This window comes from Elephantulus edwardii, unplaced genomic scaffold (assembly GCF_000299155.1).
Source record: "Elephantulus edwardii isolate Elephantulus edwardi_28Jun2011 unplaced genomic scaffold, EleEdw1.0 scaffold00080, whole genome shotgun sequence".
NCBI lineage: Eukaryota > Metazoa > Chordata > Mammalia > Macroscelidea > Macroscelididae > Elephantulus > Elephantulus edwardii.
The window spans coordinates 9,329,243-9,347,189 of NW_006399830.1; the positions used below are offsets into that span (position 1 = coordinate 9,329,243).

The 17,947-nt window shown below is 40.9% G+C and overlaps 1 protein-coding gene across 1 annotated transcript in view; it reads right to left on the minus strand.

The window, feature by feature from the left end:
- The window catches only part of AUTS2 (autism susceptibility candidate 2), a 1,255,025-nt gene that overhangs the window by 1,236,214 nt on the left and 864 nt on the right, over window positions 1-17,947 (minus strand). The window contains exon 3 of the mRNA XM_006889779.1: window positions 17,778-17,945. Coding sequence (XP_006889841.1) covers window positions 17,778-17,945 — 168 coding nt within the window. The remainder of the gene's footprint in view (window positions 1-17,777; window positions 17,946-17,947) is intronic.

Genomic DNA, 17,947 nt, shown 5'->3' on the forward strand with positions numbered 1-17,947 from the left:
CCATGGAGGGTCACTATGATTCAAAACTGACAGACAGCAGTGCGAGTGTTATTACAAACAAGGTCCCTATTGAGTCACAAACAAGTGGGTGGCTGTGGGTGGGGTCAGCTCCATGTCCAAATCAGGTTTTGAAGCCAGAGCTTTCTGAGCTTAAAATCTGTGCCGTTTCCTCCTCCTCCTCTAAGAGATAACCATCCCTCTAGGGTTGGTATGAGTCAGAATGAATTCTATGGCAGTGGATTGGGTTGTTGGTTTAAGAGACCCCACCTCAAAGGCCTACTGTGAATATGACAGCTGATTTAGGTAAACTGAACAATACTTAGGCCATCCTAGGCACTCAACATGTGTAAGCCATTACTGTTAGGACAACATTACTACTATCAAATCCTTTCTCCAATATTAGAGGACCAGGGGAGCAGAAGACCAAGCGAAGTGATGAAGGAGGTGAAGGTGACAAATAAATGCTTTCCGTGCTATATTCCTTCTCATTTACATGAATTTTGGTATAATCTTCACTTCCAGGTATCCTCAGAAATCTTTGTCCTTATTCACAAACCTGCTGATTTAGGTCCACAAAAAACTAGCCTCTCAATCTACCAGATTATGCAATAAGCAGGACCCACTGATTTCTAGACACATCCACTCACTGCCATCGAGTCAATCCCATTCACAGGGACCTTACAGGACAGAATCTAAGTACCGCACAGCATTTCCAAAGCTAGGCATCCTTACAGAATCAAACTGTCCCTCTTCCTCCTGTGGAGAGGCTAGTGGATTTGAACCACTGCTCTTTAAGCAAGCTTTTTTAACTACTACATCACCAGGAAATGTCACTTGGAAGAGCAAAGTGTTTTATCCTTTCCAAAACAACCATCTTAATCCCACCAATGCGTAACCAAAAGTCAAAACCCACCTTAGCAAGACAAAATCTTACAAAATACGGTCTTACAGTGGGTTTGTTGTCTGCCTTTTTAAAAAATTTAATTTAGATAATTCTTTGCATAAAAGCTCAAAATTTTAAAGGGCTTTTTCCAGACTGAGATTCTTTTTTTCCCTGATGATGATGATGATCCAAAAATGAAATTTTATCACTTTCTCCTTCCTCCACTTAATCCTAAAGCTTAAAGACAGCCCTTACCCCTACTATTATTCATAAAGTCTCACTCTAGGAATTCTCAAAACCGTGGATGTTGAGTGATAATTCCAAGAAAAGTTTATGCAGAAGCAGGTGTACATCCTTCCCTCCTCTTCATCAGGGGAGCAGTTCAGGTCCTGGGGACGGAAGATTGGGCCTCAAATCCTAACTGCACTACTTTCTAGCCACCTGACCATGGGGAAGTCAATGAACTTTTCTGAACTTCAGTTTCCTTACCTCAGAAGCCAGAATGTTACTGACTTCACAGGGCTGCTGTGAGGGTAAAACCTGATACAGTAAGTACAGCTCTGAGCTCAGCAAGTATCCCACACAACAAACCTTGATAAATATTAGCCATTATTAAAACTGTTATTGTCAGTGCTGCTGTTATTAAATTATCCATCACACGGCACTGGATTCAAGGACAAAGAGCAAAGCTATTTCCAAATCTGTAGTAACCGAACACTGAAAGTCTGTAGATTCCTGGAAAGTGTTTTACATCCATAAACAAGATAGGTTTGGTTTTTTTTTGTTTTGTTTTTTCTTGTCTGAAAAAAAAAATGTCCCAAACTGCCTGGAAGGGCTGGGATGGTGGCAGTAAGGTACAACAGGGAAAAGAACATCTGAGGTTTAGATCTGGTTTGTTTTTAACACAAGCTGTGGAATCCTTGGCAAGTTCAAAAACTCTCTTTGGTTGAAAAATGAGAGACCTGGGTAGTTTGTTTTTAATGTTTCTCATCACACTCAGATTTAAAGGCCAAAATTACTACAGTCATCTCCCCCTCCCTGGCTCTGTGGTTCCATTCTAGCAAACATGACTTCCTCACAGTTGCTCAAACACACCAAGTAATCCTCCCTCAAGGCTGCCTTGGTGGTTTTTCCTCCTTTCTGAATGCCCTTCCTCTGGCTATCCTCATATCGTCCTGCTTCTTCATTTTCAAGTGCCTGTCCCAACTACCTTCCTCAAAGGTGCCTTCCCTAAAGCACCTTCAATAAACTACCATGTGCACAATACACACACATACACAATTTCTCACTATCTCCTGACCTGGTTTTCTACATTATCTCTACTTCATGTATTTATTTACATTTGGGTTTTTTATAGTATGTGCCCCCTCGCTACCTCTACTAGAACATCAACTGGACACACTGAAGTGTTATTTACGATGGCATTTCCTGAGCTTGTAACAATGGCCACATATTGGGCAGAAGCTCTCAAATAAATAGCTCCTGAACGAATAACAACCAAAAAACTCAGATGCTTTTTTTCTTCCCAAAGGGAATATTACCATGTAAAACAGGTAAACATTGAGTCTGTCTGGTCAGGACATTCCCTCACTTGACTATGTCCCTTAAGGTTCCTCAAAACCACTGTCCAAAAAGATCTCCAAGGTTCCTCACAGCTCTTAAAGTATACAAGGTCATATTAAACTAAACATGCCAAACACAATGCTGTCAACTAGACTCCAGCTCACAACAGCCCCAAGAGATAAACCAAACTACCCAAAGGGTTTCTGAAGCTGTAAACCTTTTTAAGAGCAAATTGTTCCTTAGAATGGCTAGTTAGTTTGAACTGCCCACCTATCAATTAGTACACTGTTGTTGGGTACCATTCAGTAAGTTCTGACCTATAGCTGACTCTCCGGCGGGTTTTCAGTGGCAGTTAATTGCCCATCCTTCTCCCACAGAGCACCTAGTGGACTTGAACCACATGACTTTACGATTGCAGTGCAGCTTCTTGCCACTACGCCACCAGAACTCCTTTACTTTTGGTAAATTCCAAAGAAAAACACTGCATTTGGCCAGTGACTTTCCATTCTGTAACTTCACTTAATATTTAGTGTCAGCTATATAAATGGCTCTGAATATCTAAAGCACATCAAAACAACCACATCCCTAAAATCTCTACAACCAGACGACAGATTAAGGATTAACAGGTCTATCTGGAAGGCTCGAAAGGAGATCCAAGCCCAAGAGGAGGCAAGCGAGGGAACAGTCTCTTTCCACGCCCTGTCACACATTCCTCTGCGTCACTGAGCCACCACCAGACAGCAGTAATCCCACCGCTTCTAAGGCAGGAGGGTGGAAGGCATGAACAGTGAGAAGAAAACACTCCAGAGAAACCTGCTAGCTACAACACTGTGCTGGATCTCATGCACAGCTAAAGCACTTCCTCATAACTGTGGGGATGACATGAATTATACTAGGCAAACAATAGGGCCTGTGCTAATCTATATCATCCAGTCTAGCAATGCTGAACTAAGCAAGAGTTATCGATTGAAAGTGTAGTGACCCATCCTCTAATACTGTAATCCAATCCTTTAACTAAAGACAGTGTAATGCTTTTGCATGTCCATATGTTTTCTAATGACGCCACTGCTGTCAGCATGCTACAGGACTGCATCTTGGAAGATGGAAGTAATGACAAAGCACATCATTGAGAAGGCAATTATATGCAGCACTAACCATTTCACAATGGCCAGATGGGCTGTATTTCAACAGTGCAATTTCCAAACCAGCCAGAGCATACAGTTTTCTGTTCATAATCCCAGGTACATCATACTTAACAACAACAACAAAAAAGTACTGATGAAATATAGGCAGCAGATGAAGAAATGTACTTGGAATACTAAAGCAATGTTCACCTGTCAACAGTAAACACAGCAGTACTAACTTGTCCAGCAAAACTAACACCTATATCTGCATGCCCATCTTCACACCATGTTTCCTTAATCAAAACAATCACAATGGGGGTATTACCAGCTAGGCATGACAAAAGGAAGAGTTAAAAACACACCGTTCTGACCCAGGAATTTACAACTCAACAGAGGCCCTACAGCAGTAATGCAGAACTGCATTTGTAGTCTACAAATAAACTACAGTGTAACAGTTACTTAAAAAAAAAATCAACACCCTTTAATTAAAAGTGTGCTTCCTTTTTATGCTCGATTTTGATGGTAAGTAGTTTTCTTTCAAAGATCATGCTTTGATTTAGGTCTCTTCTATGACCACAAACTCTGTTAAAAGCAGAATTCGGTTATGTGTCCGTGTTGGTTGTACAGAAAGGGCAACTGCTCATTAAGGCATTTTTTAAAAAAGAAGGAAAGTCTGTCTTAAAGCATGGTAGTTCAAAAAATCAACTGCCCACTCTCTTCAAGACGACAGGCAGAAGGGAAGAGTTTTAACCTGACAGATCTTCATTAAATACTCAGAAATCTTAGTGAATCTTTATACTAACCCCAAAGGCATGGTCATCACCCAGGTCTGAACCATGAGAATGAATTTCATGGAGGGCCATCTTGGCTCAGAGAAGATGGTGGGGGGGGGGGTTGGAGGGTATCAGGGCTCAAGAATTCACAGGACTCTAATCACAGTTGGAATTTCCATACGAAGCAAATCTAACTGTCACATTCATTAGCATACTCTTTGTAGCATAAACAAACCTCAATGGGGTGGAGGGATGAGAGAGAACAATTTGCAAATGTGCTTAGAATAATGAAAGGAAACAATGACAGAGGAAATAATGGATTATGTGTCACCAGGTATCTTTGAGATAAAGATATCAAGAGAAGCAAAGAGCTACTTAACAGGGTCTTTCCTTGGAAAAGGACTTATTAGTATATATTTTAAAAATAAAACACCAGCGGTAGCAATGAGGTCTGTTTTACTGTGGAATATATTCCCAAGAGAAGTGCCACTTCCTAGAATAAATTAGAACCAGACAAGAGAAAATACTTAGGAATCTACTGTGGAAAATTAGCTTATACTCATTGTGACTTGTGAAAGTATGCCTGAACCTTTTCCAGTTTATCCTTCTGGAAGTTCAAGTGGTCAGTTGGAGGAACTGAATGAGATCAGACCATTCAAAGGCAGTACTGGGTTGGACACAGGTTACCCTCTAGGTTAGAAGTCTGAATCCTTGACTTCAGCAAAAACTTGAAATCTACCTGAGTAAGGAGGTCTAACAAAAGGTCACATGTTAAGTAAAATGGAGAACCAGTGAAGTGACAGAGGAAACAAAACAAAATATGCTACATATGAGGGGCAGCCACTGCCCCTATCATCCATCCCTGACTAAAGAGAAGCTCTGGCTTTAAAGAAAAAAAAAAAAAGACTTCCCAAAAGATGGTGAGGTATCTACAGCATGCTGTCATAACTAAAGAATCCTTGATAACCAAGACAATGTTTAGGAGCAACAAGGAACAAACAGGGTCTGCTAGAAATCCAAGTGGGCATTCTTACAAATCTATCTGTATTAAGAGATTTAAAAGGGCCAGGAGCAGACTCAGAAACTCCCTCTGCACATAACTTAATATTTCTGTCTCAATGTCTGTCTGTCTCTCTCTCTCTCTCTTTCTCTATCACTCCTCAAGGCTCAATCTATGGGGAAATCATTTTGGAAAGCTGAAAAACTCCCAAGGCTAAAAAATAAAGCATTCTGCTAATCTAATCCATATCCAAGCATAAAAATAATCTATAAAGCTAATGTACTATTGCATATTGTGTTGTTGTAGTGTGATTATGGGAAAAATTAATAGCTGTAGTTATTCTGGATAGAAATTAAAAGGAAAGCTTTATTGGCTAGATCTCAGGGTATAAGTTATTCAAAGTAGAAAACCACACTGTCAAAAATAGTTTATTAGAAAGTGATTAAGGAAACCAGAAGTAATCTAGATATGCCCAGTTAAACTCAGGTTTTTATATTTTCAGATACTGCAGGAAACATTTAAAAATAGGGAATATTTAAAAAAAAAAACAGGGAATATTTCTGGAATCACATTCTACCTCAAAATTTATAAACAGTTCCATTCCATCAACTGAATGTGACCCAGAACAAGAAGGTCCTTTTCTGCTTTAGACCAAGCTTATTACACAACAGTTTAACAGCAGGTTTCAATATTCAGGTGTGAAATCGCAGCTCTCAGTTAATTCTATATAGGCAGAATTATCCTCCTAACTCTCACCTGCCAATTATCATCTGTTCCCTCCCCAGGTGTCTCTCAGCCACCACTAGAATCACATTGGAAACACAAACACTCTCTGGGGGTTCAAAGGATAGGGAGGTGGAGGGAAGCCTAACACAAAAACTTTAGTTTGGTCAATTTTTCAAAATACCTATTCTTGACACACAGTATAAAATCAATTCAGTAACATAAACACATTCATGTTACCATGGTAAACGGTATCTTTTCAAAGTAAAAAGAGTATAGAAGTCCAGGTAACAGACATAAGACCTACAGACAACTCTTAGTAATCCTTTATTGTTATGTAAATGTACCTTCACCACTTTGAAAACATGAGACTAACCCCTACTCACAAGTAAGTTCTTTACCACAATCACTTTCACTTGCTGCATGGGCAGCTTTTTAATCACTGAAAAGGCTGCAAGGCTTTTCTTGCACTAAAGTAAAGGCTTCATCAGAACCAGAACCTATGCACCTGCTCAACTCACCTACAACGCCCACTTAAAGGCAAAAAATACAGTTAAGGAAAGGATTTTGTTTGTAACCTTGAGACTGTCTGCATATTTACTTCATAGTTCCTGTAGAGGCCAGCCTCTTCCATTAAAGCCAATTCCAAAAATTTAGCAAAGAATCTTTCATCAGTTGAGAGGGCATAATTAGATGTTTTGATTAAAGCATCCTCCTCCCCTGGTTAACAAGATATAACAGATGTCACTGACTTCCCTAATAACAATACAGCCCTGGATTTGGCATCTTTACAATTTTAAAACTGAACTGTCATATAGAAAAAATTATATCCAGGGTGTCTTTGTACAATCATGACTCAAGTGGTTATGACATGCCTGGACTCCCCAATGGAACAGATATGGAAATCATATTCCATATTCATAGCCGCAAGTCCTCCTTAGCATGCACTTGAAAACCAAGCTCTGAAATCTGAATGATGCGGGCTTATTCAAATCACCACCAATTATTCCTGGAAGCACCGACCTAGTGAGATATGAAACCTAAACAGAAAATGCAAATCTCACAGCCACTCTCTTCCAGGAGCACAGAGAACACAGGCAGAAAAGGATCTCAGAAAAAGCAGTGCCTATCTAAAGAGACCCGCTCTACCAAAACCCCAGCCTTCCGGCAGAGAGGAGGAACACTGTACTTGATAAAAAGAATTCATATTTTTCACAGCAAGATTCCACTGGTGCATTTGATCCAATTTACAAAAATTTGATTTATACCAATCTTGGCAACATCAGTCCAAAATGTAACTAGAGGTAGGCCTGCATTTCAAAAGGGAAGTAGCCTCTCTGATTTAAGTTCAACTCAAACATCCTGGTTTAACAACTCCATTAATGGCATCAGCACAGATCTGAAGATTACTCAAGCCTCTCTGTCAGTCTGCTATTATTTATAGGACAGTATATCAATCATGTCTTCCCTTTATTATTTCCTACTTTCTGGGCTTACGCTATTTGGTCTGCCAAATTAATACATCTCATTGCTGCTGCAAATCTAAACAATGTTTGATAAAAGATTAATAAAATAGTTGGGTTCTCTGCAACCACACACAATCCAGGAATATTCATCAATGTCCTTTTATTTGCATATTTGGCTGCCTGCCCCCTGCAGCTAGTGCACAAGGCACAGTACTCAGGTATCCCAGTTTTATGGTTTGCATTTAATTTTGGGTGTCAATCTGCTTCTGTTTTAATTACATCCATCTTGATATGTTATTACAATCTCATGAAAACTTCTTTTCATTATATGAATGGCTATGAGCACATACGCATGACAAACAGTTGTTATAAATTTTCTGGTTCGGTAATAAACAAGCAAGGTGCCTTAGCCAACAGTCATGTGGATTTAATATCTTGAGATACTCTTCCGTAGAAGAAAAGTTTAATAAGAAAGTCTTCCATGTGACTCATACTCTTAAGTATACTTGTTTTCAAATGTTCTACTACCAGTATTGTTGGGTTGCTCTCAGCTTCTCTGGACTGTTAGGCTCAGAAATAATATATGCTAAAAAGGTACATTAAAATATTTAGTAGGTTGCAACTGAGGTCATCTTTCAGCTAAGCAATTATTTTAATTTTCCACTGGACACTGAAAGATAAAAAAATCCTAACATCAACACCTGAATACTTTTTTCTTTTATACCCTTGTTATAGGGGGAGATAGATATAGGTAGATAGAGGAGGCTACTATAACTCAGATGTGTTCATGTCAGTAAATTACAGGATGATTTATAGGGGAGATGTTTCTTAAAGGTTCTTAATATTGAATCATAAACATAGTATTTCTTGGGAAAATGGGAAATTTTACAATTATTAGTGTTCAACTTCATCTGTACTACTATTTTTGCATTTAAATATTTAGAACCCAAGTACAAACTAGAGTAAGACACCTAGTTTCACTGGATCACGAGGGGCGGGGGGGTGTTGTTGATGAGTACCACTAAGTCAGAGTCAACCCACACCTGACCTTCCAATATGTTCTCAGAGGCAGTAAATCCAACAGAAGGAGACTGCTCATCTTTCTCCTGTGGAGCAGCTGATGGAATTGAACCACGTCCCCTTGGGCTGGCAGTTTAATTCCTTACCACGAAGCTACTAAGGCTCCCAGGATCACTGGGTGAGGTCCTCCAACAGTATGGTCCTGAGGTCAATTAATCTCTCTGGAATGGGTTTTCGAGAGGCAGAAGTACATCACTTAAGAGAACATCTGTCTCTGATGAAAGCACTTAAAAAATAGTTAGGTCCTAACTTGAGAACCACACCTCCTGAGGCTTAAGTCTGCACACAAATATCAAAACTATCCTTTTCACATGTCAAAATAAATGAGGAGGGAGAAAACTTTGCAACACTTAGCAATAACTAGTAGCAACTGCATTTTTCTCATTTTGTCCCACTCAAAGTGTAATTTCAACTTGAAAATATAACATACAAGATCATTTCTTAGGAAAGCACCATTTAGGAGCCTGGGAGTTAGACGTGGGGGATTGTTTGTTTAGTTTTTTTGTCAATGTGTGTAGAAGTTGCTAGAATTTCTAGCACATGGCTGGAAAAGTGACAATATAATGTTCAACCATCATTCAATCAACACCTTCATTCTCTTATTTAGTACTTAGCTTTGGAAGAGCAATCACTAAAACAACACACACCTAAGATAAAAATCCAAATCCACTGCTCTCAAGTCAATTTCTTAATAACAGGGACTCTGGTAAGACAGTATAAACTGCCTCAGAAGTTTTTTTTAAGACAAAACCTTGACAGAAGACTGCCAAATCTACTCCACAGAGCAGGTGGTAAAATCAAGCCACTAACCTTTATTTTTAACAGCCCAGCATTTAACCACTGTACCACCAGAGCTCTCAGAACCTCTTTCTAGTCAACACTTAACCAGCAAGCATAAATCAACAAAGAGAACGGGGACAGAAAATCTAGTATAACTGCTGAGCAATAATTGCAGTGCTGGACTATAATCTCATTAATTCCTCTTTTTCTTTTTTTTTTTTTAAGACTCTATTATTCCACTGCCATGAGACCCTTTGCAGAAATCTAACATGAGGTTGTTTTGGTGCTGTAGTCGGGCTGGAGATGACAAGGAAAATGGCATCCCTTGGGCCTCATCATAACTTGACCCTGGCAATGACTTAAAAGGCTGTCCAGGATTCAGAATTTAGCTAGAGTTGAAAAGTATCAGATTTCACCCAAGGAACCAAGTCACAATTTGTCTTCCTAAACTGTGCTGCTGTGTAAAGCCAAGAGTCCCTCTCAAAGGCCTCTCCTAACAGTCACCACATAGTATCTACACTCTTTGTCCCCCTCCCCTTTCCTCATGTATTGTCACACAAATGAATGTATTTATATCTTCTGTTTATAAATTGTAGGCACTTCCAGCTCTTGAATAAATCCATCTCACCACATGAGTTTTCTAATTTACCAAAGTGGTATGGTACCACGAAGTGGCAAACCAAATGGGTGTTGTAAAATAAGGTCTTTTTTTAAAAAAAATCTTTGCACAGAGCTGATAAGCTGTGGTGTTTGTTTAGGCAAACCCTAGTGTTCAGCTAGGAATTGAAAAATCTGAGAGAAAGCTAGTCCTAGTCAACAAGCCAACAACAGCATGTCTCAAAGAGTCCTGAGAAAAGTTTCAAGTTCTCAAGTGTCCACATCCCAATTACAGGTTCCTAAATGCTAAATTTAGACTAACTGGATTCATAGATTTCATCACCTTGTTGAAGAGGACTTGCAAAGATTTTTTTATAAAAAGACCTTGTTTTACAACACCCATTTGACAGCACAGGAGGGGAAGACCCTCTATGAGGTGGATTGATTCAGTGACTGGGGTAATTGGGATGGGTGTGTCGGGGGCAATGAGATTGGCACAGGATAGAGCAGGGTTTAGGGCTGTTGTGCATAGGGTCGCTGTGAGTTGCAAATGACTCGACGGCACATAACAACAACAACAACAACTGGATTCATTAATTCTGGTCATTCAACTTCAGTGAAGAGAGGGTGGGAGGCAGGTAGGAAGGTTCCTACTGGAAGTGCCAAAGCTTGGAAGGTGAAGTAAATACTTTCAAAGAAGAGGGCAACACAGGCCCCTTTGCAATGAATAGATGAGGCCTAACAGCACAGACACACATTAAGTCTCAATTCGCCTCTTCTTTTCCTCCACCACAAGTCAAATTCAATTCCGCTCTCCTCATCGCAATTACCAAGCACATAAGCAGCCTGCTCTTTGTGGCCTTACAATGATAACCTAGAGACTGAATATCAAGACATACAAAGATACAAACACTCCTTTCCACAGGATAATTAGAAATGAAGGAAAAACACAGCACAGGTTTAGTAGAATGAAGACAAAGTATCACCAGCCTTAAATTCCATGTCCTGCTCTGAGGGTAAACGTCATTCATCTATTCATACAACAGGCACAGACTATGTTGGAAAGAGGGTCCTGTCTCAGCTAACTGGTTCTGAGACTCTCTTGATCTAATTTTTACCAAAGTAATTACTATTTTGTTCTTCCAAACTTCAGGTACACAAATTTTCAAATATACCAGGATTTTTTTGAACTTTCTCAAATGATTAACTGCTTTCCCCTTATCAGGTTATTTTTCTTAAATACAGAATTCTGAGTTTAAGTGCAATCCTGGGACGGTGGGGAAAGCACTGTTTTTTAGGAGAAAAACAGCATGAAACACTTTCACAAAATTAGGATGAATTAAGTATACTATCCTTCTTATACTGGGTAAAATAAAAAACAACAAACTATGCAGACTCACCTTCTGTGCATGTGTATAATGTATATATGTATGTATGTAGAGACACACCCCCCACCCACCCACCCTTGAGAAATGTTACAGTCCTGCTTTACAAAGGTTTCCAAAACTTGGGAGTCTTTGAGGCCTAAATTATTCCATGTCAGCTAGCTTCAATATTATCTTCTTAGTTTGGGGACCCAAGTCTAATCCTAACATTCTCTCAAACTAAATGATAGCTATTCAATGCCAAGAGTGTATAGAGTCCCCCTATCACCTCCACATTCCCTGAACTGTGTTTATTCCTATGATTTTCATTACTTGTAAGGCTTCTCAACAGTTAAGGATAAAGGATAAAATTCTTTTAAGAAAAATTCAGGGCTCAATTAATTAATTAGAGATTAATTTTTTTAAATTATTAGCATTTACAGCCTATCTACTTCTCCCCTACCCACTCCTCAAAAAAAATGCCTGAAGTAGCTAATCTTGAGAGCTAACACACACCATATGGAACTGTCACATCATAACCTTCAACCTCATTCACATAAATTCTCAAGTGGTTCTTTGCCTTACACATTAAAATATTGTAATCCAGTAAATACACTAAGACGTGAATTTATAACCACAAACACTATCAATAAACTTCCTCTTTGAACACTTTCTCACTATTTAGGAACTCCTCAGATCCTAAAACTATGCACACATTCTTAGTGAAATGCAGGAAACTGACTGACCCATTTAGTTTGTAGTCTAATGCCAAACTTCTCAAAAGATAAATTGAAAAAACACAACAAAAGAACACAGCACCACAGTTTCCCCAGCTATGTAACAGGAGAGAGGTTCTGACCCTGCTTGAACTACCACTTCATACATAAGTGAGAAGAAAGATCATCTGAAACCTCAATTTTAACACCAGTGTCAACCTCTTTTCTTATCCAATCTTCTATTCCAGATCACTGATAGGCAGTTAATATATGAAACTTGAAGAGACCCAAAGAGACCTCAATCCACTGGCTTGAGGACAGCTTGGTGGCATCAGATTGGCCTGCTATCATAATGAAGAGCTCTTAATGAGAAGCACCAATAAGCACTCCATAATGGAGTTGCTAATAGTTAATGAAACAGTTGCTGCCAGGCAGGGGAGGGAGCGGGAAGGGGGGGGAGGGCGTGGGAAGAGAGTGGTGGACTAACCTTTCTCCACCATCATTCCTCCTGTCCTCTCACCTTGCCACTTCCACCTGAGCTTCCCACACCAACCTCAAAGTTCTCTACTTAGTTTCCCAAGTTGTCTACCAGCCAACCCAGACTCTGATATCTGTGAGTTCCAAGATCTGGAAGAGACGCTGAGATCTTTCCAAGCCATTTCCAAATGTAAATAAATTATGGATTACAATTCCAAGAATGCAAGTATATGGTAGTTAAAAGAAAAAAACAAAACAAAACACCAAAAAAACCCAGAAATAGGCATATCACACTCTCCTCTCTGATATTGAAAATTCACAGTATCATAATAAAGACTTTGAAAGTCTGGCAGAAGAAGGCATAACATTAACTATTTCTAGCCAACCAAGGTCCAAAATATCTTTGAGTGTAGATCCCCTTTTTTTTAAATTTTTATCTTTAAACACTCCAATGAACATTCTCATGCAAAGCCAAATTCTCTTCCACTTTGGCAATCTTTACTCTAAACGAATCTCTCAAGCAATAGATGAGAAAAATGATTATTTTTTGAAAGTCATTTTCCAAGGTCAGACTTAAGAGGCCCAAACCACGAATGGGTCTTCTGACTTTCCAAGCACTCTTTACTTACACAACATCTTACTAATGTCTACCAGCCTTTCCCTTACACCCACTCCACGCCGGTTCTAATCACCCGGCATCTTCATACTCATTGCACCCGCTTTTCTTACACTGCTGTCCCTGTCTGCCATCCCATCCCTACTTGCCAAGATCGCTCCATCCTTTGGGCCCATCTCCTTGAAGCCTGCTCAAATATTCAGCTTATCCCTTCTTCCTTTCCTGAAAGTCTATTGCACTTAGCTGCTACTAGGCACTCAAGTGCCTGTTTCATAATTATTTCATAGTTGCTGGACTTATTTTATCAACAAAACTGCACACTTTTTCAAGATGCTGTATGTATTTTACATGTCTCTGTAGTCCCTACATTTGTCTTTCCAGTGCCTTCTCTGTATTAAGAATTCTGTAAATACATGCTAATCAATACAAGGAAGGCAATTAGTATTGTTTTAAAATAAGTCATTAAGTGGTATTTTATCATAAAATATTATTAGAGACTGTTAACGTGGCATGTTTATAAGTACATAAAATTCTGTACAACCTGCTTATGTGACCAATAGATGGGTAAGCCCTGAAACTGAGCTAGGAAATGAAGACCACATGAATGCCTTGGTTTGGATCTCTAGCCACGAGAAACTTTGATTTTCTAAAGCCTGCAAAATTCTACTTGGCCTCTTGTCTGTTAATTCCACCAACTTCATCACTGTTTCTCTTGGCCAGCTATACAAAAGTCTGTTGTCTGGATGGAGAAATAATGGATTTTCTAAGTGGAGTTTTCAGCCATGTTCTTTGCTTGACTTCCTAGTCTATATTAGACAGAAAGCAACCCAAATAAAAACAGAAAGTAAACATTATCTGGTACACTGGGGGACTAGGACCTGACATTTCCTTTTACATTATATTTACTACTAAACACTTTAAAAATTTTTCAAAAGAGAGAAATAGTTTTAAAATAGTGGCATGGAACCTGAAGATACTCACTCTTATACTGCCATTCAAAGAATATCCAAATAAATAATAAGACCATATCCAAATGGTAATTCTGCTTCTCAATTACATAATGAAAAGAACACCACACTCAACTTTAGCCTCCTCACCTCGCCTCTTATCTTCTATCATGAGACTCTTCACAATCACACACTTGAACTTCAGGGCACAATTACTCAAGACAAGTGTCCCCGCAGAATATGAAACTCCCAAAGCCAGCTTCTCTGACTGCAAAGTGTGAGCCATTTCAAAATCACCTCCAAAGTTTGCCTCCTCTTAAACTGGGCCTTCAATAATGAAGAACAAGTGACATGAAAATGTAGGTTCTCATTAGGCAAGTGTATTATGTTTACTCCCATTAACAGTAAAATGATAGCTACTGTTGTCAGGTGCCATCAAGGCTCACAGAGACCTAGTCTGAGATCATTCACATCAGTACACGTGATAATGAGTTAGGAGTCTTTTATTAGATGAGTCTAAAGGCAGATACTTGGAATAAAACGATGGTGGCAAATAATATGCCCCTTAACACTCATAGCATGCCATTTCTCCACTTTGGCAGCTATTGCCCAGAACTGGCATAATTGTAAGCCTAGCTGGGCCAGCCACTTTTTCAGGTTTCTTATCACAACATCATAGCAAAAGCAGCAGCTTTGATGACATATAGTGATAACTGTTTTCATTTCCAAACACCAGGCATAAAAACACACTATGTAATAAGGGTAACCCTTAGCATCTATAATAAGTCTTAACATTTACAAATACCCCTCTAGTACAAATTCCAGTCCAAGTTCATAGCTAAGCTCCTTACCTCCTAATAAGCACTTTGCATGTCTTGGTGACAGAGACCCGTAAATTGAGTATTGAAGAACAGCAAAGGTTTGATTGTAATGACCACGACAGAAACATGTTCTGACCATCCAGCATGGACAGGGATGTGGTAACAACAGGGCAACAAATCTGATTTTCCCCAAAGAACCAGATATACACGGTGATTTTTACACTCCATTGTGTATTTGAACTGCCAAGTTTATTTACAGCTTTCCTCAAAAAGCTAGGCCTATTAAAAAGTGAAATTGACAGGGCAGTTGAAAATATCAGAGAACCAATATTAATGTGTGGGTTTAGTAATGAGATTGTGGAATTTGATGCTTTTTGTTTTTGAGTATTTACCATTTGGAGTTATAAACAGAAATAAATGTCAAATTGTTGAGCCTGGGTGTAGGGCACATTGCCATTTATTCCACTACATTTTTTTTCTATAATAGAAAATTTTAAAAGAACTTTTAAAAAACTTTGACCTTTCAGACTCACACAAACAGATGTCCATGATATTTACATACGAAAGTGTTCTGATATTCAAAGTGATCACATTAACCACGGCTTTGAAGCTAGAAAAGTAGCAGAAAAACATCACAGCAAGCAAAGGTATGGTATTAATCATGCACTTTGAACTGTCCACACTAAAAATTAATAAACTATAATAGGCAAATTTGCTCTTAAAAGCCAAGTGGAGATTACATATAAAGATTACCTCTCACAAGGCCAACCAGCCATCTCTTGATTAAAATACAACACAAAACAACTGTCAAACAACTTCTATGCCCACTTGGCCTTCAAAAACACTCTTGGGATCTGCACACCCCTCTTGTACACTGAACAGGGACACAAAACAGCCCAGGGTGAGCATACAGAAAGGAGAACCACTTGTAACCAGCTCTTACCAGTCTTGTCCTAAACCAAGCCAGTCAGCAATGAGGAACCCAGTTCCAGGCAGCATTTTCTATCAGGATAGATGCTGCCATTTCCATTCCATTTTCAAGAGAAGGAGACATAGAGAGAATGAGAGAGAGGTCACACTATAGTGTCCTCCCACCAGGGCAAAGTGGAAGCCATGGCTGGAATTATCCTGATAAATGATGAGTCTCAACACTCAAAATGACGTGCTGGACCCAGTTTAGTCAACCAACCCACAAGTTCTAGAACCAAAATATAAATAATTCCACCTCTAACACCAAAATCTATGATCAATATCAATACCACTATTACCACCGCCCTCCCTGCCCCCAACCAGTGGTCACCTTTCCACCACTACCATCAGGACCAGCAGCTCAAGCAAACACCACTCAAAGAGAAAAGAACAGCACTGATAGGGAGGCCTCCTTTTCAAAACACTTAAACCTGACACCCAAACAAATCACACAGAAGCAACCCTTCGAACGTGTGCAGCTGTTATTAACCAAACTAGCATGTAAGCATCTGAGACAATAGCATCATAACAGCAAGAAACCAAAGGGAAAGGAAAAAAAGTTTCCTGCAGGAACCTCAAACCATCACACCAGGTGCCCCAGAGGCTAGATACCAACCCATGCCTTGTGCTTGTCCTTATGAAAGCTGGACCAACTCTGCATCCCAAAGCCTGTGTGTGTGTGTGTGTGTGTGTGTGTGTGTGTGTGCGCGGTGGGGGTTGGGTCAGGAGGCAGTGGGGGCAGTGAAATTTACAGAGGCCAATGGACAATCCTAGCATCAAATCAGAGCTGTGCAAGCCAAGGATAGTTTCCCTCTGACCCTTGGCCACACAGTCCCCCTGCCTTGGCCCCCCTAGCCCACCATGCCAGGAGCTGGTCAGCCTACAGGAAAATGTGCGTTTGCAAATCAACACTGCAGGTGCTCTAGAGATAAAGACAGACACACACATATACACGCACAAAGCCAATCACTGGGGGGGGGGGGAAGAATACACAAAAAGGAAGGGGAGAGGGACAATTGAGTGACAAGCCCTTCAGATGCCAGCTAGGATTTTATTCTTTGCTCACAGCCGCCCTCCCTGGTGTACATCTGTCTGTCCTCTAACTAAATGGCTCGTGCACACACACATGTGCATACGGATGTGGAGAAGGAATATTACAATTAACCCTTTCCGCAGAGAAGCCCCATCCAGCATACAGAAAGCTATTCCACCCTTTCCTCTTCTCTCCCCTCCTCCCTTCTCCTTTCTGCCAACCAGGAGAAAACGCCCCCTTCCCCAGCTTCACCAAGGAAAAAAAAAAAGAGGAAAAAAAAAAAGGCTGGGGGAGGAGAGGGCACAGCAACCCCCAAATCCCCTCGGTCTCGGGTCCCGAGGACACCCCGAAAGGCAGACACTATCCGCGCGCGCACACACACGTCCACACACACGAGCATATGGCTCTGTGGGCAGCACACAGAGCCCCGTCCACGGGCGCCCCAAACCCAGCAAAGAGACTTCCACCAGCCAAGAAGCCATGATTGGGGAGGGAGACGAGGAAGGAGTAGGGGCAGCACGATCCGTGGAGGGGGGCGCATTGTTGTGATGCCTGCACCCCTTTCTCTCTGCCCATCTGCCCGAGGAGGGGGTGCAGGGAGGGGGCGCAGGGAAGAGGCGAGCGAGGACGAGGGAGCGAGGAGATCTGGCTCGCCTGGCCGATCCCCTCCTGCCGCCTGACTGCCCGCGCCCCCCGGCTCCCCCCAACAATGAGAGCTCAGCCCAGACAGACAGACAGACAAGACAGCCAGCCCCGACCGCGGCGGGCGAGGCAAGCGGAGCCGGGCGCAGCCAAGTGGGGTCGTGCATAAAGGGAAATCAAGGGGGGAGGGGGGTCCCCCTTACCTCCAGCGCTTCAAAAGTGACAAAGCTGGTCATGGCAAATCCATCAATGATGTCCTCTTCGGCCGAGCTGGACTCTCGCCGCTTCCTCCGCGGGGGTCTGGGCCGGGACGGGGCGGAGGACGGGGGCTTCCCATTGTCTTCCTTGTCGGAGCCCGACGACGAGGCGAGCG